This window comes from Sabethes cyaneus, chromosome 3 (assembly GCF_943734655.1).
Source record: "Sabethes cyaneus chromosome 3, idSabCyanKW18_F2, whole genome shotgun sequence".
NCBI classification, from domain to species: domain Eukaryota; kingdom Metazoa; phylum Arthropoda; class Insecta; order Diptera; family Culicidae; genus Sabethes; species Sabethes cyaneus.
The window spans coordinates 118,509,416-118,534,692 of NC_071355.1; the positions used below are offsets into that span (position 1 = coordinate 118,509,416).

General features: G+C 37.7%; 1 protein-coding gene across 8 annotated transcripts in view; it reads left to right on the forward strand.

The window, feature by feature from the left end:
* The window catches only part of LOC128742843 (basement membrane-specific heparan sulfate proteoglycan core protein), a 1,551,467-nt gene that overhangs the window by 751,354 nt on the left and 774,836 nt on the right, over nucleotides 1-25,277 (forward strand). For all 8 annotated transcript variants that reach the window (XM_053839324.1, XM_053839321.1, XM_053839325.1 and 5 more), the window contains 2 exons: nucleotides 22,688-23,071; nucleotides 23,139-23,545. In XM_053839324.1, coding sequence (XP_053695299.1) covers nucleotides 22,688-23,071; nucleotides 23,139-23,545 — 791 coding nt within the window. The remainder of the gene's footprint in view (nucleotides 1-22,687; nucleotides 23,072-23,138; nucleotides 23,546-25,277) is intronic.

Consider the following 25,277-nt stretch of genomic DNA (forward strand, 5'->3'; position numbering starts at 1 on the left):
ATAAAACCACACAACATTGGTATCAAAATTCATGAAATCACTCCAGGAGTTGATGTTTATCCATTTTGAGTGCATTCAACTTATAGTCTTCGGAATGGCCACTCCGGAGCAGGTTCCTGTGGGGCCTTACGAGACCGCTAACATATTTGGATAGAAAACCCTAGCAATATGTATATCAAAATTCACGAAATCACTCCAGGTGTTGAGTTTTATCCATTTTAAGTTCATTTGATAAGCTGTCCCTGGAATGGCCACTCCGAAGCAGGTTCCTGTGGGGCTCTATGAGACCAGTAACATGTTTGAATGAAACCCTAGCAATATGTATATCAAAATTCGTGAAATCACTCCAGGAATTGAAATTTATCCTTTTTTGAGTTCAGTTGATGACATGTCCTTGGAATGGCCATTCCGTGGCAGGTTCCTGTGGAGCCTTATGAAACCATTAACATGTTTGGATAGAAACCCCAGCAATATGTATGTCAAACTTCATGAAATCACTCCAAGAGTTGATTTTTATCCACTTTGAGTCCATTTGATGAGTTGTCTCCAGAATGGCCATTCCGGAGCAGATTCCCGTGGGGTCCTATGAGGCCACTAGTATGTTTGGATAGAAACCGTAGCAATATGTATGTCAAAATTCATGAAATCACGCCAGGAGTTCATTTTTATCCATTTTGAGTCCATCTGACAAGTTGTCCCCGGAGTGGCCATTCCGAGGACAACTCGTCAAATCGACTTAAATTGACAAAAATCAATTCCTGGAGGGATTTCATGAATTTTGACATACATATTGCTAGGGTTTCTACCCAAACATGTTAGTGGCCTCAGGGCCCCATGGGAATCTGCTACGAAGTGGCCATTCCGGGAACCACTCATCAAATGGACTCAAAGTGAATAAAAATCAACTCCTGGAGTGATTTCATGAAGTTTGACATACATATTGCTGGGGGTTCTAACCAAACATGTTACTGGTCTCATAAGGCTCCACAGGAACCTGTTGCGGAATGGCCATTCCAAGGACATGTCATCAACTGAACTCAAAAAGGATAAATTTCAATTCCTGGAGTGATTTCACGAATTTTGATATACATATTGCTAGGGTTTCAGTCCAAACAGGTTAATGGTCTCATAAGGCCCCACAGGAACCTGCTCCGGAATGGCCATTCCGAAGACAACTCGTTAAATGGACTCAAAATGGATAAACATCAACTCCTGGAGTGATTTCATGAATTTTGATACCAATATTGTGTGGTTTTATTGACAATTGTACACATTTGTTTTGGATCCGGAACATGGTCCTGGAGATCCGGATTTACGGGAACCAGACGTGGTCCCAGGCTTGGTAACTCTCATGCTCTAAAAATAGACAAATTTTCCAATCTTTTGACGGTTCAAGATCTAAAATCGGTCAAGAATTGATAAAGTTAGAAGCATTTCATTTCGGTGGGTACCCGGGTACCCATCCGAACACTTATGGGTGTTAAATTTCCCGTACACATAACGGTTAAAGCCAAGCAAACTAATAGTAAAATTTTGAGATTAATCATTTTGTTGTCGATATCATTTTTCTTCAAAAGTGAAGTATATAATAATTTTTCTGAACTCTTGTTTTTCAAAGATGCTAACTTTTGTATTAATATCAAAATATCAAAAAATCTGCTATGAACACATTTTCATATTGTCAATTCAAAACAAATTTCGCATGTAGCTCTGAAGCCCGAAAGTTAAGGCCGACCGATTATAAAACTAAATAATCAAGTAACATAAATGACGCTTACAAGTATTTACGCATCACCAAAGTAAAGAAAATATAATTATTCTACGCAATATGTTGTGAATTTTACAGGTAAATAACGATTTTGAGAAATACGGAACGGATATTTAAAACCTGATTTAATCCACCTAGTGGTGAAAGGAACCTTTGTTATACGGTCTTACTTGCTATTTGAGATAGAAATTGACACGTTTGGTTTACATGAATAAATTTCATCAATTTTTATTAACCTTCGGTTACTCACGCTGTTGTATTTTGTACTACATGTGTAGGTTTTTGAATGCCATATTGTTATAAAGTTACAAATCGTATATTACGTATATACTAACGTATATTCTTCAGTAAACTTGTTATGAGCAAAATGTCAGAATTATTAAATGCATCAATACTTTAAATTGTTAGGAAACAAGATTAGCATAAACCGACATCACAGAAACGAAGCAAGTAGCATGTGAGGTGTACCGCAATTGACCCTAACTGGAATTTTCTCTCGTTTTTTATATGGAAAAATGGTGTCTGTATGCAGCAAAAATACCAGCAAATGTAAAATGTTTAAGATGTATCCGTCTATTGGTAATCGAGTAATTCGGGGTCAAAATCAGGTTATTTTTTACTAATAAAGTTCTACAGTTCCTAAACAAGCAAACATAGAGGTATACCAAATTCAGCAAAGTTGTGTATTTTTATTATTTGTACAACTTTGTAATACATGAAAAAGTCATACAACAATTACAAGAAGAGTTAGAATAGAAAAACTGATTTTACAAATTCATATACAATAAATAAGATTTTTCTACCTTCACTGAAGAGATAGAAGGTTACTGTTTTCAGCAAAATTTCGTGTAATAATATGCTCTAAAAGTTTGCAGAACACATCAATGTGTTGTATTGAAACTGATGGAAAATAATTTTTTTATTTCACTTTTAGGGGGATTAATCAAAATTCAAATTCTACCAAACGATAGAGCTTTCAATTTTAAGAAACTCTTCCAAAAGTTCGATAAACTTAAAACCAAGTTTTCCTAGTCAAAACTCTAGAGCGCACGTTTTCTTTGGTTTTGGGCTATTGTGCGCGCAAGGAACCGTGTTATAAAAGTTGGCGCGAGTGTTCGAGGGTTAATATCTTTTTACCGGTAAAACCAATTCTTATGTAATTTTGCATATATATTCGTAGTGTGAAAACCTCTCGTTTGATATTAAAATAATTGAAATTAGGTAAATCATTATAAATTATTGTTAATTTTGGTATGGTGTATTCGATTGCTCATAACTTTCAATTTAAACGTCCAATCAGAAAACCATTCAATAGTGATCTATTAGGATATATTATCTTTCGAATGAGACTAATAGCGCATAAATCGATTTGGCCATCTCTAAGAAACAGGCGATAATTATTACCTTGTCAAAACAGGTTTTTCAAGGCTAACTTTCAAACTGCTTGTCCGTTTTCAATAAAACTTAGCAAAATGTTTAGTAATAGTAAGAGCTTTCGTTTGGTACTAAAATCGTTGAAATTGGTTGCGTGGTTCCGGAGAAAACCGTGTCACGTAGCTTTCACATTTTTGCTTATAAATTTCAAACGAAAAGTCAGATCACGAAACCATTTAATAGTGATATACTAGACAATAATGCCTTTCAAACAAAAGTAATAGCGGTCGATATTCGTAGTGTGAAAACCTCTCGTTTGATATTAAAATAATTGAAATTAGGTAAATTATCTTGGTTAAAATCATTATAAATTATTGTTAATTTTGGTGTGGTGTATTCAATTGCTCATAACTTTCAAATTAAACGTCCAATCAGAAAACCATTCAATAGTGATCTATCCGGCTATATTACCTGCCAAATGAAACTAATAGCGCGTAAATCGGTTCAGCCATCTCCGAGTAACAGGCGATAGAAAATTCGGAGCGAATACACATACACACATACACACATACACACATACACACATACATATACACACACAGACATTGCTCAGTTCGTCGAACCCTATCGATTGGTACATGTGACTCGGCCCTCCGTTACCTTTGTTATACTATATAACAAAGGTTTAGAAATTGGTCGAAAAACACGAAACTGATCCAAGGCCCGGAGGGCCGAGTCACATGTACCAATCGATAGGGTTCGACGAACTGAGCAATGTCTGTGTGTGTGTGTATGTATGTGTGTATGTGTGTATGTGTGTATGTGTGTTCGCTCCGAATTTTCTATCGCCTGTTACTCGGAGATGGCTGAACCGATTCGACCGCTATTACTTTTGTTTGAAAGGTATTATTGCCTAGTATATCACTATTAAATGGTTTCGTGGTCTGACTTTTCGTTTGAAAGTTATAAGCAAAACCTGATTTAATCCACCTATTGGTGAAAGGAACCTTTGTTATACGGTCTTACTTGCTATTTGAGATAGAAATCGACACGTCTTCGGAACATAATTCATCTATTAGTTAACGTTGCATTGTGCGTTGGTTGACATAAAAATTTTGGAAATTGAATAAGCTTACAAAATTTGAACAAAATAGTAGCACTTACAAATTTTGATTTTGAACTATGCATAACTATGCATCAATAAGGTTTTCTTGAAAAAATTTCATCAATTTTTATTAACCTTCGGTTACCAACGCTGTTGTATACTGAATAACATGTGTAGGTTTTTGAATGCCATATTTACCAATCGGTGTTTAACTAACGTATATTCTTCAAAAAAATGTTCAGCAAAATGTCTGAATTATTCAATGCAATAATACTTTAAATTGTTAGGAAAATAGATCAGCATAAACTGATAGCACAGAAACGAAGCAAGCAGCATGTGAGGTGTACCCAAGGTTGCCACCAGGTTTTCCCGAAAATCTGGCGAACACGAATAAAAGTGTCTGGCAAAAATCTGGTGGTAAATTAGTCCGATGGGGAGGCGTTTTCCTGAAAAAATCTTGCTCGTTTTGCTCACCGTAGATGCAAAATTTTGTCCAAAATTAGAAGTGATGACCTTTTTGCAAGACGGATAATCGAAAATCTGGCACAGTGCCAAATATCTGGAAGGTTTTAAGCTTTGTCTGTTGGTCTGGCGCGCAATCAAAAATCTGGCAAAATCCAGATTTATCTGGCATACTGGCAACCGTAGGTGTACCGCTATTGGCCCCAAACTGGATTTTTTTCACGTTACTTCATATGGAAAAATGATGTCTGTATGTAGCAAAACTATCAGCAAATGTAAAATGTTTAAAATGTATCCGTCAGTTGGTAGTCGAGGAATTCGGGGTTAAAATCAGGGTATTTTTATAATCAAAGTTCTACAGTTCCTAAACAAGCAAACATAGAGGTATACTATTTTCAGCAAAGTTGTGTATTTTTACTATTTGTATAACTTTGTAACACATGAAAAAGTCATACAAATAAAATAGAAAATCTAAAATAGAAAAACTGATTTTACAAATACAGAAACAATAAATAAGATTTCTCTGTCTTCGCTTCTATCTCAGGTTACAGTCTTCAGCAAAATTTCTTGTAATAATAGGCTCTAAAACTTTGCAGAACATATCAATGTGTTATATTGAAACTGAAAAAAAATTTTTTTCACTTTTAGGGGGATTAATCCAAATTTAAATTGCACCAGATGATAGAGCATTCAATTTCAAGAAACTCTTCCAAAGGTTCGATAAACTTAAAAACAAGTTTTCCTAGTCAAAACTCTAGTGCGCACGTTTTCTTTGGTTTTGGGTTATTGTGCGCGCGAGTAACTGTGTTGCAAAAGTTGGCGCGAGCGTTCGAGGATTGATATCTTTTGACCGATAAAACCAATTCTTATGAAATTTTGCATATATATTCGTAGTGTCAAAACCTCTCGTTTGATATTAAAATAATTGAAATTAGGTAAATTATCTTGGTTAAAATCATTGTAAATTATTGTTAATTTTGGTGTGGTGTATACGATTGCTCATAACTTTCAAATTAAACGTCCAATCCAAAAACCATTCAATAGTGATCTATCCGGCTATATTACCTGCCAAATAAAACTAATAGCGCATAAATCGGCTTGGCCATCTCTGAGAAACAGGCGATCATTTGAACATTATCAAAAATGGTTTTTTAAGGCTAACTTTTAAACTGCTTGTCTGTTTTCAATAAAACTTGGTAAAAAGTTTAGTAACAGCAAGAGCTTTCGTTTGGTACTAAGATCGTTAAAATTGGTTGCGTAGTTTAGGAGAAACGCGTGTCACGTAGTTTTCACAGTGTATTTTTGTTGTGTATGTGAAATCCACAAAATGGATCGATCATTATGGCTTGGCACAATCTCACCCCCGTGCAGCTTGAAAAGTACAAAGTTTCGAAAAATATTATTTTCGTAATCAAAACTTATCCAACGCATAATAACCTTTCAATACATTGTAAATGATTAGTTTATATACCTTTAAAATAGCAAGTTGATGCGATTTCTTGTTTAGGTTGGTTTATAGGGGACATTTTTTACAAGCGTTATTTTCGAGTATTTTTGATCGCCAAATTGCAACCTTTGCTTTACGACATCTTCCATGGAACCACCCAGATAACTTGCCCCCTTATGCAGACAGATGCCGTTTACTGGAACTTGACACACTAGAACGTAGACGCAAAATACAACAGGCATTATTTGTAGCCAAAATTATCAACGGCGAAGTTGACTCTCTAACGCTATTGACCATGCTCAATTTCCGGGCATCACAACGACCACTACGCTCAACGGGATTATTGCAAACGCAGTTTCACCGAACTGCATTCGGTTACAAAGAACCAATTACTGAATGCATCAGAACTTTTTCGAAGGTGGAGGAACTGTTTAATTTCGGTGAACCAACGCACTTGTTTGCGCACAAGCTGCGTAGTTTCGATTTTATTTAACTTAAGTTTTATTCATGTAGACAGATTCAAGGTCAGATGAATTATCCCAAATAAATAAATAAATAAATAAATAAATAAATAAATAAATAAATAAATAAATAAACCCTGTTTAGGCTAAATAGTTTGCTAATGTTATCTGTGTTCCATTCTAAATTATGAATAAATATGTTATTTTCATCATCATCTTGAATTTAGGTCACCAGTTTCTATAGATATAATAAATTTTCACAAATAAACATTTTTGGTTTTTGGCACAATCTCACCCCCGTGGCACAATCTCACCCCGGATGGCGGTAATATACGATTTGTAACTTTATAACAATATGGCATTCAAAAACCTACACATGTTGTACAAAATACAACAGCGTGAGTAACCGAAGGTTAATAAAAATTGATGAAATTTATTCAAGAAAACTTTATTGTTGTGAATCAAATAGAATGGCATTACAAGAAATTATGCACAGTTTGAAAACTTATAAACTAGACCTTTACTACGCAATGTATATGTTAAAGAATAATATTTCATCGTACAACTTGCTTTTACTTGCACTTACCCTCATTAGTAACAACTTACTCAGCAATTTCATGAGAAAAGGAACTATCAAAATTTATAAGTGCTTCTATTTGGTTTAAATTTTGTAAACTTATTCAATTTCCAAAAATTACATGTAAACCAAACGTGTCGATTTCTATCTCAAATAGCAAGTAAGACCGTATAACAAAGGTTCCTTTCACCACTAGGTGGATTAAATCAGGTTTTATATGGTATAACAAAGGTAAAAATGTAGTCAAGTTAATTATCAATTAATTATAGATGTTCCTGAGCAATTAAATAATGATGATTGTGGCAGTAGAAAGGCTAGGTCACGCCGCTAGGTGGATTAATTCGGGTTTTACCTTTGTTATACTATATAACAAAGGTTTAGAAATTGGTCGAAAAACACGAAATTGATCCGAGGCCCGGAGGGCCGAATCACATATACCAATCGATAGAGCTCGACGAACTGAGCAATGTCTGTGTGTGTGTGTATGTGTGTATGTGTGTATGTGTGTGTATGCAGCTCATTTTCTATCGCCTGTTTCTCGAAGGTGGCTGAACCGATTTGACCGCTTTTACTTTTGTTTGAAAGGTATTATTGCCTAGTATATCATTATTGAATTGCTTTGCGGTCCGACGTTTCGTTTAAAAGTTATAAGCAAAAGTGTGAAAACTACGTGACACGCGTTTCTCCGGAACTACGCGACCAATTTTAACAATCTTAGTACCAAACGAAAGCTCTTGCTGTTGCTAAACTTTTTACAAAGTTTCATTGAAAACGGACAAGCAGTTTAAAAATTAGCCTTAAAAAACCTGTTTTGAGTAGGTACAAATGATCGCCTGTTTCTCAGAGTTGGCTGAGCCGATTTATGCGCTATTATTCTCATTTGAAAGATTATATAGCCTAATAGATCACTATTGATTTGTTTTTTGATTGAACGTTTAATTCAAAAGTTATGAGCAATCGTATACAACACATTAAAATTTACAATTATTTTCGACGATTTCATCTTAGATAATCTATCTAGTTTAAATTAGTTTGGCATCAAATTAGAGGTTTTATTGCTGCAAATATATCTGTAAAATTTCAGAAGAATTGGTTTTGCCGGTCAAAAGATATTAACCCTTGAACACTCGCGCCAACTTTTGTAACACGGTTGCTCGCGGGAGACAATAGCCTAAAACCAAAAAAACGTGCGCATTAGAGTTTTGACTAGGAAAACCTAGTTTTAGGTTTATCGCACCTTTGGAAGAGTTTCTTGAAATTGCAAGCTCTATCGTCTGGTAGAATTTAAATTTTGATTAATCCCCCTAAAAGTGAAATAGAAAACATATTTTCCTTCAGTTTCAATATAACACATTGATATGTTCTGTAAAGTTTAAGAGTATATTATTACAAGAAACTTTGCTGAAGGCAGTAACCTTCTATCTCTTCAGCGAAGAGAGAAAAATCTTATTTATTTTATAAGAATTTGTGAAGTCAGTTCTTCCATTTTAGCTCGTTTTGTAATTGTTGTATGACTTTTTCATATTGTACAAATAGTAAAAGTACACAACTTTGCTGAATATAGTATACCTCTATGATTGCTTGTTTGGGAACTGTAGAACTTTGATTATAAAAATATCCAAATTTTGACCTCGAATTACTCGACTATCGACAGACGGATACATTTAAAACATTTTACATTTACTTATAGTTTTGTTGCATACAGACACCATTTTTCCATGTGAAGAAACGATAGAAAATTCCAGTTGGGGCCGATTGCGGCACACCTCACATACTGATTGCTTCGTTTCTGTGATGTCAGTTTTTGCTGATTTATTTTGCCAGCAGGTTAAAGTATTAATGCATTGAATAATTGTGGCATTTTGCTCATAACAAGTTTATCGAAGAATATACGTTAGTTAAACATCGATTTGTTTGAACTTTATAACAATATGGCATTCTAAAACCTACACGTGTTGTACAAAATACAACAGCGTGAGTAACCGAAAGTTAATAAAAATTGATGAAAACTTTATTGAATCAAATAGAATGGCATTACAGGAAATTATGCATAGTTCAAAACGTTTAACGTAGACCTTTACTACGCAATGTATATGTTAAATAATAATATTTCCTCTTACAACTTACTTTTACTTGCATTTACTCAAATTAGTAACAACTTACTTATACTTACTCAGCAATTTCATGAAAAAAGGCTCTATCAAAATTCATAAGTGCTCCTATTTTGTTTAAATTTTGTAAACTTTTTCAATTTCCAAAAAAAATTATGTAAACAAACGCACTACGCAACGTTAACGTAGATGAAGACCGTATAACAAAGGTTCTTTCACCACTAGGTGGATTAAATCAGGTTTTTACCTTTGTTATACTATAACAAAGGTTTAAAAATTGGTCGAAAAACACAAAGTTGATCCGAGGCCCGGAGGGCCGAGTCACATATACCAATCGATAAGGTTCGACGAATTGAGCAATGTCTGTGTGTGTGTGCGTGTGTGTGTGTGTGCGCGTGTGTGTGTGTGTGTGTGTGTGTGTGTGTGTGTGTGTGTGTGTGTGTAACGCTTGATTTTAGTCGTCTGTTTCTCGGAGATGGCTGAACCGATTCGTTTGCTATTACGCTTATTTGAAAGGTGTTATCACCTTGTAGATCACTATTGAATGGTTTTGCGGTCCGACATTTTGTTTAAAAGTTATAAGCAAAAATGTAAAAATTACGTCGCATGATTTTCTCCGGAACCGCTCAACCGATTTCAACAATTTTAGTATCAAATGAAGGCTCTCGCTACTGTAAATTTTTTGGGAGAGTTTTATCGAAAACAATTAAGCGGTTCAAAAGTTATGCTTAAAAATGTGCTTTTTCAAGGTGTCAATTAGTCGAACGTTTCTCAGAGGTGACCAAACCGATTTATGCGCTATTAGTCTCATTTGGTAGGTAATATAGCCTCATAGATCACTATTGATTTGTTTTTTGATTGGACTTTTAATTTGAAAGTTATGAGCAGTCGTGTACAGCATAAAAAAATTTTCAATTATTCATAACGATTTTAACCAGACAATTAATCGTTTTTCAATTATCTTAGTATCAAACGAGAGGCCTTAACGCTGTGAATATATCTGCCAAATTTCATTAGAATTGGCTTTACCAATCAAAAGTTAATTGAAAAACATTGATAAAATTATTTAAGCAAAGTTTACTGATATGAACCAAATAGAAATATATGCGATCATGTGCTCTAGCGCAAAAATGCCTAATTTTACAGGTAGTGTGTCTTTGAAAGAGTTTATTTAAAAAATATGGCGTAACTTTCTATACTATTAGGATGACCGTAAATCTACCTATTAGGGTGTTACAAATTTTTGTGTTTTTAAATGCGTCCATAAAAGTACTGTGTCTCCACAAAAGTTGTAGAACACAATAAAATAAGCAACTTTGCTGTACATAGTAACTATCTACCTCTTACTGGTTGCGAAGAGTAACGATTTTTTTAAAAATTCAGCGAAAATTGAAAAATTGAGATATCGAAAAGCGGCTACGTCACAATTTAGATAATTAATTTTTACACGTCAAAACAAAAATCAGCCAAATCGGTCCTCTAGATACTGAGATACACGCACCGTCGCTGAAAACATATGGTTTCGAGGAGAGCGCGTTTAAACTATTGTAGGTACAGCATTGCACTTCCCTTCAAGCAATCCCATAGTTTTGCTGTAAATTTTCAACGAGACCACGCACCGAAAAATACTCTGGGCTCAACATTTCTTCAGATAAAAGACTCCCCCTTAAATATCAATCCTGCCCAAGAAAAAAAAAATTCTACAAATTTATCAGTATATTACATATGTTCGAGCACTTTGCTCGAAGGATTAAGGTTTAACGAATCACCCTGTGATGTGCGCACATGGCGTGATATCTCTATGTAATACTTCCTACCAATGGCATTGCGCTCACTCAACATTTTCTACCTGCAGTTTGTTCACTGAAACTACCACATATACGGTGGGCTATGTGCGCCATCGCCTGCTTGCGACGTTGCCGTTTTTTGTCACAAGCGCAACAAAGGATTGAATGGAATTTTCCAGGACGCCACCATTGATGTACGCGCGCAAGGATTAAATGAAGGAACACACACACATCCACGCGCTATATTCTAATGCGGAAAAGGAGTAGGGATAATTTTACGACGCAATTTCATTTCTCTATAAAGCAAGCTGCGCTCTACGTATTTGTTGATTCGAAGTTTTCTTTCTAAAAGTAAAGGTTAAAATCCAGTGAAGTTATAAGTTGAGTTAAAGGTTAAGACATTAAGAAACTGTAATTCAAGTTAAGTAAAGGTTTATTAAAAGGATTATTTGTGAATAGTAAAAAGTGTTCTGCTCGTAGCCATCATATCCGAAATCCAAGTGATACAGTCCACATTATTAACCGGGTGTTTCCATCGTTAAGCTATATGTTCGTTGGCTTGAGCAATCGCCGCGACAACATACACATGCATATGTGTTGATGATAACTACCATTACACTCAAGTCTTTTTTTCCACGGTTTGTTTTTTTCGATTACTCGAGAACGCTGCCACTAAGGAACTATTTGCAATCTACGTGAGGAATGTCCAGCCACTCCCAAATGTATTGAGAGATAAATTAATGGTCCCTAAGTTATTTGTTATTTGTTATTTGTTATTTATTGATTATTTCATCCGACATAGGTTGTCTTAATGAATATTAAAATCTGGCAGGGAAAAGCCACCTTGAAATGCACAAATGACAGTTTCAAGCCGGCATAAAAACCCTGCATCTTTTCACAGAAGGTTATAAAGTAATAAAACTTATCAGCTAATCAAAACTTTACAATAACTTAAATGGATAAGAATAACAAATTACAATAATTTAAAATAAACGAAAAACAGCAGTATACACATATTAAAAGTTAAAACTAATATCACTTTGATTGTAAGCCACTGCCAGACGATGGATGGGTTCATGTTGGCCGTAATTCGTACGATAAACGTTTAAGCGTAGAAGATGTTGATGACGTTGCGGGCGCAAAGGACAATGCATTTGCAACATAGCGAGGATATTAGGACAGTCGTAGCCACCGGTTAGAATTTTGTGGGCCATTTGAGACATGATATGCTTTCGTCGCTGTTCGAGGGGTTTGATTCCTATTAGCAAGCAGAGGTCTTCATATGATGGCAAGCTCTCAGGATTTCTCCATGGCAGTGTACGACAGATACGTCTGATGAAATGTTTTTGTACACGCTCAATACGCTGCCGCAATACGCTGACTCTAGAATAGAGCGTACCAGCGAGCAATAGAGGGCCCGCAAGGTCCCAGGATCGTCAAACTCCTTGCCGATTCTGAAAATTAAACCTAGCTGACGATTTGCCTTGCTAATGATCATGGAGTAATGCTGCCTAAATGTCAGTTGAGCGTCCAAAATTACTCCAAGATCAGTTACGACTTCCTTGCCTTGAAGAGATATCCCATCAATACGGTAGTCAAATAACAAAGGCTGTTTTTTGCGGTGAAAGCTCGTCGCAGTGCATTTTGAAATGCTTAATGTCATGTAGTTACGTCGGCACCAGTCAGCGAACAGATTAGTTAAAGCTTGAAGTCTGGAGCAATCATCACGAGTTTGAATAACCTGATAGAGTTTAGTGTCGTCCGCATACAATAATCGTGTACCGCGAGGTAACAGCTTTGTGATATCATTGATAAATAACGAAAACAGTAGGGGTCCCAGAATGCTGCCCTGTGGAACCCCTGAATTGTTATTAAACCAACTGGATTGTGACGTACCCAATTTCACAGCAATTTTGCGATTCCGCAGGTACGATTCCAACCATTCTACCATCGCGACAGATACTCCGAGTTCGTTGCACTTAGCACACAGTATTCCATGATCGACACGATCAAATGCCGCCTTCAGGTCTATATAGACAGCGTCAACCTGAAGTCCTCGACCCATACTACGCAAGCAGAAAGAAGTAAATTCTAATAAGTTGGTAGCTACGGATCTGCCAGGGAAAAATCCGTGCTGAGCCGTAGAAATGTAGTTTTTTATGCTGAACATTAGACGATCGTAGACAATTGCTTCAAAAACTTTTGAGCAGGCGCACAAACAGGAAATCCCTCGATACTGTTCTACATTGCGTTTATCGCCCTTCTTGAACACCGGAAACATAAACGCCTCCTTCTAGCTACAAGGAAATTGATGACTTTGCAACGAAAGATTGAAGATAGAAGTTAGCGGTAACTTCAAAGCATCGTAACAATTCTTTAGCAAAGCAGCAGGAATGCCATCGGGGCCAGGGCGATAGGACTGCTTCATATTACGGCCTTAGCGACTTCTTCTTCAGTAGCAGCGAATAATTCTGCGGTGACCACATTGTCAGGAATAAGTACCATGGCTGCTGCAATATCGTCCAACGAAGCACGTCTGGTATTAAAGACGCTAGCAAAATGCTCAGCAAACAATTCGCATTTGCTGCTATCTGTCGACGCCTCGCTGTGAGACAAAAACATGCTAGAGGGAAGCCCGTCCTCATTTCGTTTTGAATTAATAAACCTCCAAAAACTTTTCGGATTCAACCGTAAGTTGCGTTCAGTTTTACGTACATAACTTTTATACAGATTTCTGTTCAGTGCTTTATATGTTCTGCTTGCCGAGGTAAAACGATATCGATTAACAGGGTTTCGATTTCTCTGATAGGCTCGAAGAGCGGATTTCCGTAAGCGATTAAGCCTAGTAAGAAGCCTGTTTCCCCAGATAGGTTTAGGACGCGGACGAACTCTGGGAACATGCTGCAGAATAAGATCTTGTATTTTTACGGTGCTGCTGATTAAATTCCAGTCAACTCCTCTTAAGGCGGAATTGATTGCAACATAGTTTCCTCGCCGAAAGTCAAAACAATTGGGATCGAATTCGTCTATGAATTGTGCTTTTAACATACAGTTAAACGTAACCATCAGTGGTGGGTGGTGAATATCAACATTGCAAAGGATATCAGGAGCTGTCATAATGGAACAAGCAGACAAAGCTTGCTGATTTACAAAAATTAAATCCAGAAACCTTCCGTTCGGATTACATACAGGATTAATCTGGTACATGTTATGCAAAGCCATGCCATCTAATAAATGTGAGCTACCAATATTCACTGTTGATCGTAAAGCGTCAATGAAAAGGTAACTATTTTGCGGGTGCACCGACCAAGATAAACCAGGACGATTGAAATCGCCAAACAGCATAATATAGTCGTTGATATCAGTCGAGTTAACAGCTTTTTCTAGCGACGAAATATGACCATCAATGATATCGACTTCATTCAGCAGCCTAGGTGGGATATAAATAGCGCCGCAAACAATATTTGAACCATTGTTGTTAATCGTTACCCATAACTGCTCAAGTGATTCATCCATTGCTTCGACTAGCAGTGCGGACGACAATGAACGACGAACGGCTATAACCACTCCGCCGCCCCTAACCTTGATGCTATTCTTTGAGGTACGATCCGAGCGATACACAATATAATCTGTTCCAAACAGTTCAACAGATGCGATTTGCGAATCGAGCCAAGATTCGGTAAGCACAATACAATCGTAAAGCGAATCTGAAACCTCCAGTGCAAATTCAGAGATTTTGCTTCGCAACCCGTGTGTGTTCTGATAGTAAAACAGTAGATGTGTAGGATCCTGCTCAGACGAAGGGACGTGTTGTAGTTGTTTACGACGGGTGACACCATCGCAGCGGCTGTTGGTGGGGCTATGGGGAACGAAATCTGCATGACTTTTTTGAAATTTAGGTATTTGCAAAGACTTAACTTAACTGGGGGCCAGATGGCCCCCAAAATCCACCGGCGGTCGAGAAATCAATTTTGCGGTGCTGATGAAGACTGCGTTGGATTCATGATTTCCGTTCGCGGAAATTTTATAGCCTGCGGTTCCCAAAAATCCGATGATTTGTTTCGCTCTTCAAACTGCCGAAAATAAATTCCTTTCGGCCAATTCGTAGCATCCAAAGCAGTATCTTTTAGATGTGCATCAATGCCAATTTTAAAAGAAATAAATGCCAAAGATTTTATATCAGCATCTCTCTTTACTAGTTTTTTCACAACCGGTTGAGCTCCAGTGACACATTCCTGCACAAGTGCTGAAACTTCGTCTTCGGACACGTGAGGCGCAATGCGCGATAGATACAGCCAAAATTTGGCGACAGGTTGCGGAACGGTATCGACAAGTTTGGGAAAATTTTCAGTTGATCTAGTGCCACTTATCAAATTTGAAAAACCAGCGGAGCGCTTGGGAGTATCATTCGGTGAAGCGATTCTAGGGCGCTTAGTTCTACGACTGGCCGATGAAATTGCAGGAGTTGAATTCGCTGAAAGCTTTTCCGAAATCGATCCGATTAATGTAGCAATTTGACCAACATCATTTTTAACCTCCTTCATACAGTCGTTAACAGAATCAGCGAGAGACGACAAAACAGCAGCAGTAGTATCTGACGAATTTTGCGCCTTTAAATTGTCAATCGATTTCATGCAGTCCGCGCAGAACCACAGCAAATTCGTTTGTTCATTGTAGAAGTCTAAATTCGATCGCACCCAGCCAATGCATTTCATGTGAGCTATACGCTCACATAGATGACATTTGATCAAGTTCAGATTTTTAATGGGATGAGAACATTCGTAGCAAACTTTATCCATCATTACAAGAGCTTTTACAAGCAGGTGGTCTAAATGAAGGCGATTGAATAACCAGCTACAGTTTGGTATAGTTGGGCACAAACGGCGTGGCCAGCGAACAGGAGATGTTGAGGTTTATATTCTTTATTCACAGATGGCGCTTCAGATGAAAAAATGCGCGTAGCGGTAGTGGCAGTTATAGATGCAAAATAAAAACAAAAATACACTTCGGTGATTGAACGCAATCTTCACTTAAACTTCACCAAATTCGCAAAAGAGCACTTCGCGATTAGTCGACAAAGTAATATTCGCGAGATTTGGAGGCCGAAATTCAAGCAAAATGTTAAATAAAAGTCGGAGCTTAAAAACAGTTACTCAACGTTACAGGCAGGGTTGCCAAAAATAACCATGGGTTGCCAAGTTACCCCGTTCTTAATATTCAAAAAACCAAACCGTGTAAAAAAGTACTTGAGCGTACTGCCCATAAATGCATAACAGTCCCATGTGAATTTCACCACTTTTGAGATAAGCCTTGGAATCATCTTTAAATTGTTCATGCTTTCAATATTTCAAACAGCAATGTTAAGTTTGTTCCCAAAATTTTGAAAAAAAATATCAAACTATGTCAGTCACAAGTTACAAAAAACGGCATAACAGTCTCAGTAGTGAAAATATAACAATAAACAGCTGCCTTTAGGAAATGTCTGGACCGATTTGACTGAATAACTACCAAACGCAAAGTTTTGTGGCCTAGAAGAATTCTTTTGAACAGAATTTGGAACGGATGTACGGTTCCGAAGATATGTCCGGAACAAGTTCCGGAATATATGAAACTTGAACATAGAAGCACCTTGAATCAAACAAACCCGTCATGCGACACCTCCAAGTACTCGAAATTGCACACCTAGACCATTGGTAGTCGTATAAAATGTGCAAGAAAAACGGCCAGTTTCTAACTTAAACCAAACCCCAGAATGCGACCCCGCTATTATCTTAAAATAACAAATTACAAATAAAAGGAAGACATTTTTTGATTGCTTTCAAATATTATGCAAATTTATCAATACAGGCCGGACTCGATTATCCGGGGATTCGATTATCCGGGTTTTTAGGCTCGATTATCCGGGTGAAAAAAAAATTTTTATCACTGATTTATTTTAAACCCAAATGTTATAATTTTCATGCTACATGATGATTGCAACTAGACAAGCATTGATTAACCTCCCTAAATCTGAAAAATTCCTTTCTTATATCCCTTTTATCGGCGCAAAAAAAAAATCAAAAATAAATCCTGCGATGATGAAATCAATTTTGTTACTTAAAAATCATCATCACCATCATCATTATCATTATCATCATCATCGTAATCATCAGTAAAAAAATTGGAAAAAAGGAATTTTATGACTTCAGGGGAGATAGATCAATAATAAAAAAAAACATTTATAATACCTAAATATTGAAAAACATAACATACAAAAAATAATATTGTACCAAAAAAAATCATCAGTGGAAAAAATCGTAAGAAAGGATTTTTCTGACTTTTGGGAAGATAGATCAATAATAAATAAAACATTTCTGATACCTAAAAGTCAAAAAACTTGACATACCAAAAAAAATTTGTACCAAAAATGATGATTCGATTATCCGGGTGATTCGATTATCCGGGCTGAAAATGAAAATGAGCACCCGGATAATCGAGTCCGGGCTGTATATTACATACACATGCATATGTATTGATGATAACTACCATAGTGAGTGTTAGCAAAAAGTTTAATTATGTTCCGAAGAAGTGTCGAATTCTATCTCAAATGACAAATGATATGGTATAACAAAGGTTTCTTTCACCAATAGGTGGATTAAATCGGGTTTTTATTACAGATTTTGATTCTGCAGTCTTTTCCGTTTATTTTGATACTAATTTGGTAATAATATAACCACGGGAAGTGGCCGAAAAACGATCGTACCAGCCATGTAGTTAGGTGGGGGGGGGGGGGCTGGGAGCCTTGGCCACCCCCCCCCCCTCCCCGAAATACTTTGGCTTTTATTTTTAATAAAATTTTAAATGCAGTATAACAATACACCAAGCTAAAACTGTAGCACAAGTATATTTTTGATGAGTGCGCCTTTGAATAACAATATAACCGTCATCGTTTTGAATCTCTCATAGTCTGAAAATTCTTAACTATGTAGCTCTTCGTTACTCGGAACATTCGGCTGGACAACGGCGACGAAATAAGGACATGGAATGAAGATTTGGTACCTGGAACTGCAGATCGCTAAATTTCGTTGTTGGCGACAGGGTGCTGCTCGATCAGTTAGAACCCCGAAATTTTCCAGAGCGGTCGAGTGACCAACGAGCTGGGAACGGGATTCGTAGTGTTGGGCAAAATGCAGGATCGCGTAAAGGACTGGAAAACGATCAACGAGAGGATATGCGTGTTGAGGATAGAAGGCCGTTTTTTCAACCACACCATCATAAATGTACATTGTCCACACGCAGGGAGACCCGGAGATGAGAAGGAAGCATACTATGCACATCTGGAGGCAACGTATGACAGCTGCTCACGACAGGACATCAAGATCGTCGTCGGGAATATGAACGCCCAGGTCGGCTGGGAAGCAATGTATAGACCGGTGATCGGGCCCCATAGCCTGCACACCGACACGAATGACAACGGCCAGTGATGCATCAACTTTGCAGCTTCCCTAAACTTATGATGATCAGAAACACTTTCTTTTCCCACAAAGATATCCACAAAGCCACCTGGATATCACCTGACTAACGAACTTCGAACCGAATCGACCACATTGTTATCGAGGGCCGGTTTTTTTCAAACATCACTAAAGTAAGCTACCTACGGGGTGCAAATATCGACTCGGACCACTAACTAGTAGCAGTACATGTGCGCTTAAAACTATCAATGGTTTATACCTCGCGACAAAGCCGCCCTTCTCGGTTAAACATTCGGCAGGTTAACAATCCGCCAGTTGAAGAAAAACTACGCGCGCGTGCTGGATGAAGCTCTGCCTTCTTCCGTGGCGCTAGATGCTTCTACCGTCGAAAACGGATGGAGTATGATACGCTCGGCCGTCAGCGAGGCCGCAACAGCGGTGCTAGGAATGTAAACCTCGAGTGCACGAAATGATTGGTTTGATGGGAAATGCCAACAAGTGATAGAGATGACAAAAGAGTTTGGAAAAACTATCTAAGCATATCTACGAGAGAGAATTTGGCCAAGTATCGACGAGCGCGGAATGAGTTGACCATGATCCTGAGGAAGAAAAAGCGCCAGAAGGAGGACAGACATCGTGAGGAGCTGGAACAACTATTCCAAGTTAATGACACACGCAAGTTTTACGAGAAGGTGAACCAATTTCGTAAGGGCTACAAACCTAAACCTGATATGTGTAGTGACGAGGAAGGCGATCTAATCACAAACGAGCGCGAGGTGGTAGAGAGGTGGAAGCAGTATTTCGATGAGCACCTCAATGGCGATATAGCAACAGAAATGACTTCGGAGTGCCTACAAACGACAACAGTGTGCTGGCTCCCGATCTCGAAGAGATCAAGCGAGAAATTCGTCAGCAGAAGAATAGGACTACCGGTTTGATTAACGCTTTGTACATCGTCAGCTTTGTGCAGCGTGGTGCTCCTTGATTGAAGCGTCTTGTGGAGGAAAAAGTAGGTTCGATGCTCGAAGCTGTACAGTCTTTAAAAATCCTGTAAAACATCCTTCTCAATAGCAAACTAATTAGCAGAAATCATATTATACGCAAAGTATTGAAAGCCATTAGAAAGTTACTTGTGTTACATGAATACTTAGTTAAATAAATAAATAAAATAGTTCGAAAAAAAATTCTGTAACATGTGCATTAAATATATTTCTTAAACAAATGGTTTTCTGCATAATAACTTGGCCTCCCTCTAGACGCGAGTGAACCTCTTAGGTTTTAAACTTCTCTAATAAAAAAAATGGCTTGCCCCCCCCCCCCCCCCCAAACGAAATTCCTGGCTACGTCACTGGATTGTACACATACGCATTCTGGTGCAGCGTGGAACAACTTCGACAGAATAAAACGACGCTCCTGAATTCGATATTCAAACTTTATTTACCTTTTTCTCAGAAACTACACAACATATTAGAACAAACTTTTGTTTTGTTTTGTTGGTAGCAGCTTGGCAAAGACTTTTATAACTTTTGAGCTCTGTAAATGAAGGGGTTCGTTTGCGCAATGCGCAATGTTGTTTTAAAACAACATAGTGAAAGACATCCCCAAAGTAAATTATGTTTACCGCCTTTATATAAGTAAGTATTCTTTTTAAATGAATTTTTTCAGCGTGCGCATTTAAGGGTTAAAAAAAATGAAAAAGAAAAGTTGGCTAAATATATCAAATTTTGTCTTCTTTTTCTTTTTCATCTGGTTGTGTATCGTTTTCAATGCTCAAAAGTTATAAAAATCTGTCTGTCAACAAAAAAAAGTTTGTTCCAATACGTTGTGTAGTTTGTGTAAAAAAGGTACATAAAATTTGAAAATCGTAGTTTTTTAGGAGCGTCGTTTTATTCCCTCGAGGTTGTTCCACGCTGCACTGAAATGCTTATGAGTATGATCGTTTTTCGGCCACTTCCCGTGGTCGGATCATTACCAAATTAGTATCAAAATAAGCGGAAAAGTCTGCAGAATCAAAATCTGAAATAAAAAAAATAATGAAATTTCCAAAATTTTTAGTCGTTTAAGTCTTTTTAACGCGGTCCCTATTAGCGTCCTTATTGGGGGGATTACTTTAATTCTTATTACTCACCGAAAAAAATCAACAAGAATCTATACCTATAAAAATGGATTTCCGTTTGTCTGTCGATATGTTCCTTATAGACTCGGAAACTACTGAACCGATCGGCGTGAAAATTTGCATGCAGGGGTTTTTGGGGCCAGAGAAGGTTCTTATGATAGTTAGAGAACCCTCCACCCCCTAAGAGGGGGGCCTCCCATACAAATGAAACACAAATTTCTGCCTAACTAGAGAACTAATCAAGCAAATAGAACCAAATTTATCATGAGGGTGTTTTTGGAGGCAAGATTTTTTTCTATGGTGAATTGAGAACCCTTCCCTTTTAAGGAGGGGAATTATGACGCCTCGCCCCTTTAAAGGGGAGGGGGCTCCCATACAAATGAAATACAAATTTCCTCTTATCTCGAGAACTAATCAAGCAAATGGAACCAAATTTGGCGTGTTGGAGTTTTTGCAGGCAAGAATTTTTTGATGAATTATGAGCCCTTCCTTTTTTAGGAGAGGGGGGGGGAGGCTTCCTTACAAATGAAATACAAATTTCCTCATAACTTAAGAACTCATCAAGCAATTAGAACCAAATTTGGCATGTGGGTGTTTTTGGAGGCAAGAATTTTTTCTACGGTCAATTGAGATCCGTTCCTTCTTGAGGAGGGGAATTATGACCCCTCCCTCCTTTAAAAAAGGAGGTTCCCATACAAATGAAATACAAATTTCCTCCTATCTCGGAAACTAATCAAACAAATGGAACCCAATTTGACATCTGGGAGTTTTTGGAGACAAGATTTTTTTTGATGAATTAGGAACCCTTCCCTGTTTAGGAGGTGGGCTCCGATACAAATGAAATACAAATTTCATCATAACTTGAGAACTATTCAAGCGGATGGAACCAAATTTTGCAAGTGGGAGTTTTAGAAGGCACAAATTTTTCTATGGTGAATTCTGACCCCTCCTTATTTAAAGAGGGGGGCTTCCTCCCTTTTTTCTATGATGAATTATGACCCCTCCCTCCTTTAGGAGGGGAGGCTCTCATACAAATGGAAAACAAAATTTCTCATATCTCGAGAACTAATCAAACAAACGGAACCAGATTTGGCGTGGGGGTTTCTGGATGCAAGAATTTTTTCTATGATGAATGTCCCCTCTTCTCTTTGAGAGAGGGGCCTCCCATACAAATGAATTCCAAATTTCTTCATATCTCGAGAACTAATCAAGCAAATGGATCCAAATTTGGCATGAGGGGGTTTTCGGAGACAAGATTTTTTTCTATGGGGATTATGACCACTTTCCCTTTAAGAGTGGGGCTCCCATACAAAAGAAACCCTTCCCCTTCCCACTGTTGTTTTCTTAGGTCTCTATTACTTTCCTTTAGTTGGGTCCGAACGAGCGACAGCGAGTAAGGAGAGGATCACCCCTGCGAAATGGTACTTTCTACGAAAAAGTTTTCCGTGAAATGGTAGATTCAGCGTAAGGTTTTTCGCGAAATGGTATTCGGCGAAATGTTATACAAGCACGGCGAATATTTAAGTGCTACCGGCTTTTTTTACCAGGCTAAGCAACAGGGGGGGGCGGTTAGCTACTTTACTGTGAGGAAAAATTTCAAATTTGTATATTAAACTACCCTTGCTTTCATAGTTACGTAAATGCCAAAATAAATCATCTAGGGTTGAGCTCCTCAGAAACTTGCAAAACTCGAGATTGTGACAAAGGTCATCCGACATTCGCGATTTATGTACAACACAATTTAATTAGCTAGTACCATATATATGTACATACACTCAAGTCGCTTTTTACGCGAAGGAAACGTCCCGCGTAAATCAAAACCGCGTAAATTCCGAAATTCGTGTAAAAAACAAACCGCGTAAAAAGCGACTTTAGTGTATATCTTACGTCTGAAGATAACTGAATCATACTAACCTGAAACATAACGAAGAAAAATATAGAGGGTATTATTCCACCAACAAATATCAATGAGGCTACTAGTCTTGCTTTAATATTTTATTCACCGTACTTTTTCATATTTTTTCATAGATTATCCTGCCGAACGCCCACCCTCAGCCTGTCACATCGCACAAGCGACATGCATGAATGGGGATTGCATTGCAAAGTCGCAGATATGTGATGGTAATTTTGATTGTGGTGATGGATCCGATGAAACTGGCTGCAGCAAAGCACAAAACTGTGAACCCAATGAGTTCAAATGCCGAAATAGGAAATGTATTCTTAAAACTTGGCGTTGCGATGGTGAATTAGATTGCGAAGATAGTTCCGATGAAGAAAACTGTGCTACATTACCACCAGATGCAGCCTGCCATTACGACGAGTTCCAGTGCCGAAGTGGACAGTGCATTCCGAAATCTTTCCAATGTGATTCACACCCGGATTGCCTTGATAAATCTGACGAAATCGGATGCAGTAAGAACCTACATTTCTCTGTATTTATTTTTTACATTTTATTTTATCATCTAAAAAAACATTACAGTGACCCCATCTGTTATTCAACCACCACCTTCTACTATGACAGTTCTTGCTGGTGGCGTACTGAATATTTCCTGCCGGGCAACTGGAGTTCCCATTCCACTTATTGTATGGCGTCTCAACTGGGCTCATGTGCCTGAGAAGTGTAATTCATTAAATGAAAACGGTTTCGGTACACTTACGTGCAATGATATGCAGCCCATCGACTCCGGTGCATATTCTTGCGAAATCATCAACTCGATGGGAACTCACTTTGTGTCTCCCGATACAATAGTGATTGTAAACGACAACGCTACAATTTGTCGCTCAGGTTATTTCAATAGTAAAGCCAAAATCCCAGAAGAATGTATAAACTGTTTCTGCTTTGGTGTATCGAATCATTGCAAAAGCGCTGATCTATATACATACTCTGTAAGTATTGAGACCTTGAATAAGTTCTCGCTGTTTTCTAATAGCTGGCCAACATGAACCTTGAGTAAACAGTAACGCATTGATATATATTTAACACTAGCTGACCCGACAAACTTCGTATTGCCACAAATTAAACTGTGTTGTACATAAATCGTGAATCGGATGATCTTTGTCACAATCTCGAGTTTCTGGGCAGTTCATGGGTGTTTTAATATACAAATTTTCCTCACAGTAGAGTAGAAAACAACTCCCCCCATTACTTATCTTGATAAAATAAAGTCGATAGCATTTAAATAATCGCCATCATTTCAAACCATTTCGCCGAATTCATTTTGCGGAACACCAATTTTCGGTTGACCATAACGATATAGAGATATAGAGTTTTATAAAGTACACTGTTCACTACTCGTTTTACATTTGCCGAAGCGGACGGTTTACCGAGATTTACTATAACTATTCGACGTTTAGCAATAGCCCGTGGTAGATCAACGGATCTCGGGGTTGCTCAAGGGACTTATTTCTTCCATCGGCGATAGCCCGATTGGGGTCGCATTGAGTACTCTAAGTCTGAAGTCGAAATGGCTTGCTTTATTATTTGAAGGGTTTGCTTTTATAGTTAAATTTTGGTGGAAAATATCGGTAATGCATATCGATATTTTCCTTATTCTAAATGCATTCTTAAAGCTAAAAAGAGATAGACTACTGGGACAGAAAGATTCTTTGTTCGATACATTTGGTTCTGGAATTGTAATTCGAATCCTTGCACCGAGTCACATAGGCCACCGACAGGTCGGAGAGCCAGCTCAGCAGAATGCGTGCACTTGTGAAGTGTATGCATGGCGCTGGTGCTTGCGTTCGGTGCCCGCCGTGTGTCTCAATACGGTCGGAGTTGTCTGTTTTGTTTTGACCTGTTGCATAATACTTATTTACATGATGATGTGTATGGCTAGGGTAGAGTACGGATAGTACACCTCCCCCTTTTTTTGAATAATGTAGTGAAACGTAATTATTCATGAAAAAATATAGCTGTCCCAGATGCCTTTACAAATATGTAATTTTTGAAATGTTTTTTGTTCTTTTTTTGTTGTTGTTTTTATAATAGGTTTTGATTGTCACTATGAGATAATTATAATTGATAAAAAAAAATATTATAAGGTAAAAAAAAAAATTCACTAAAAAAAATTTAATTATGTAGGGTAATTGATCTTGAATGGACCTATTTAGCGCTTTTTAACACCACCACTCGCACTCCTGCTCAATTTACTCGTCATTTATAAATAACTAGCTGACCCGACAAACTTCGTATTGCCACAAATTAACCTGTGTTGTACATAAATCATGAATCTCGGATGATCTTTGTCACTATCTCGAGTTTTGCAAGCCCCCCAGTGGGCGGCGCTTCCGACGGCGGGTCACCGGCAACACTCGCGACCGGCTCGTCCTGAATGATCTAGTGTTACTATAGATAGTTTTTGTGGTCTTGTTATTGATTAATGTTTTATGGAAGAGTCTCGAATTTCTAGAGTTGGATTAGTTTTTGAGTTTCGCAAAAATTTCTGTTTTATTTGTATGAGAGTCCATATCCCCCTACCACAGGGGTGAGAGGTCTCTAACTATCATAAAATAAATTCAAGACTCAAAAATCTCCTACATGCTAAATTCGGTTCCATTTGCTTGATTAGTACTCAAATTATAAGGAAATTTGTATTTCATTTGCATGGGAGCCCACCCT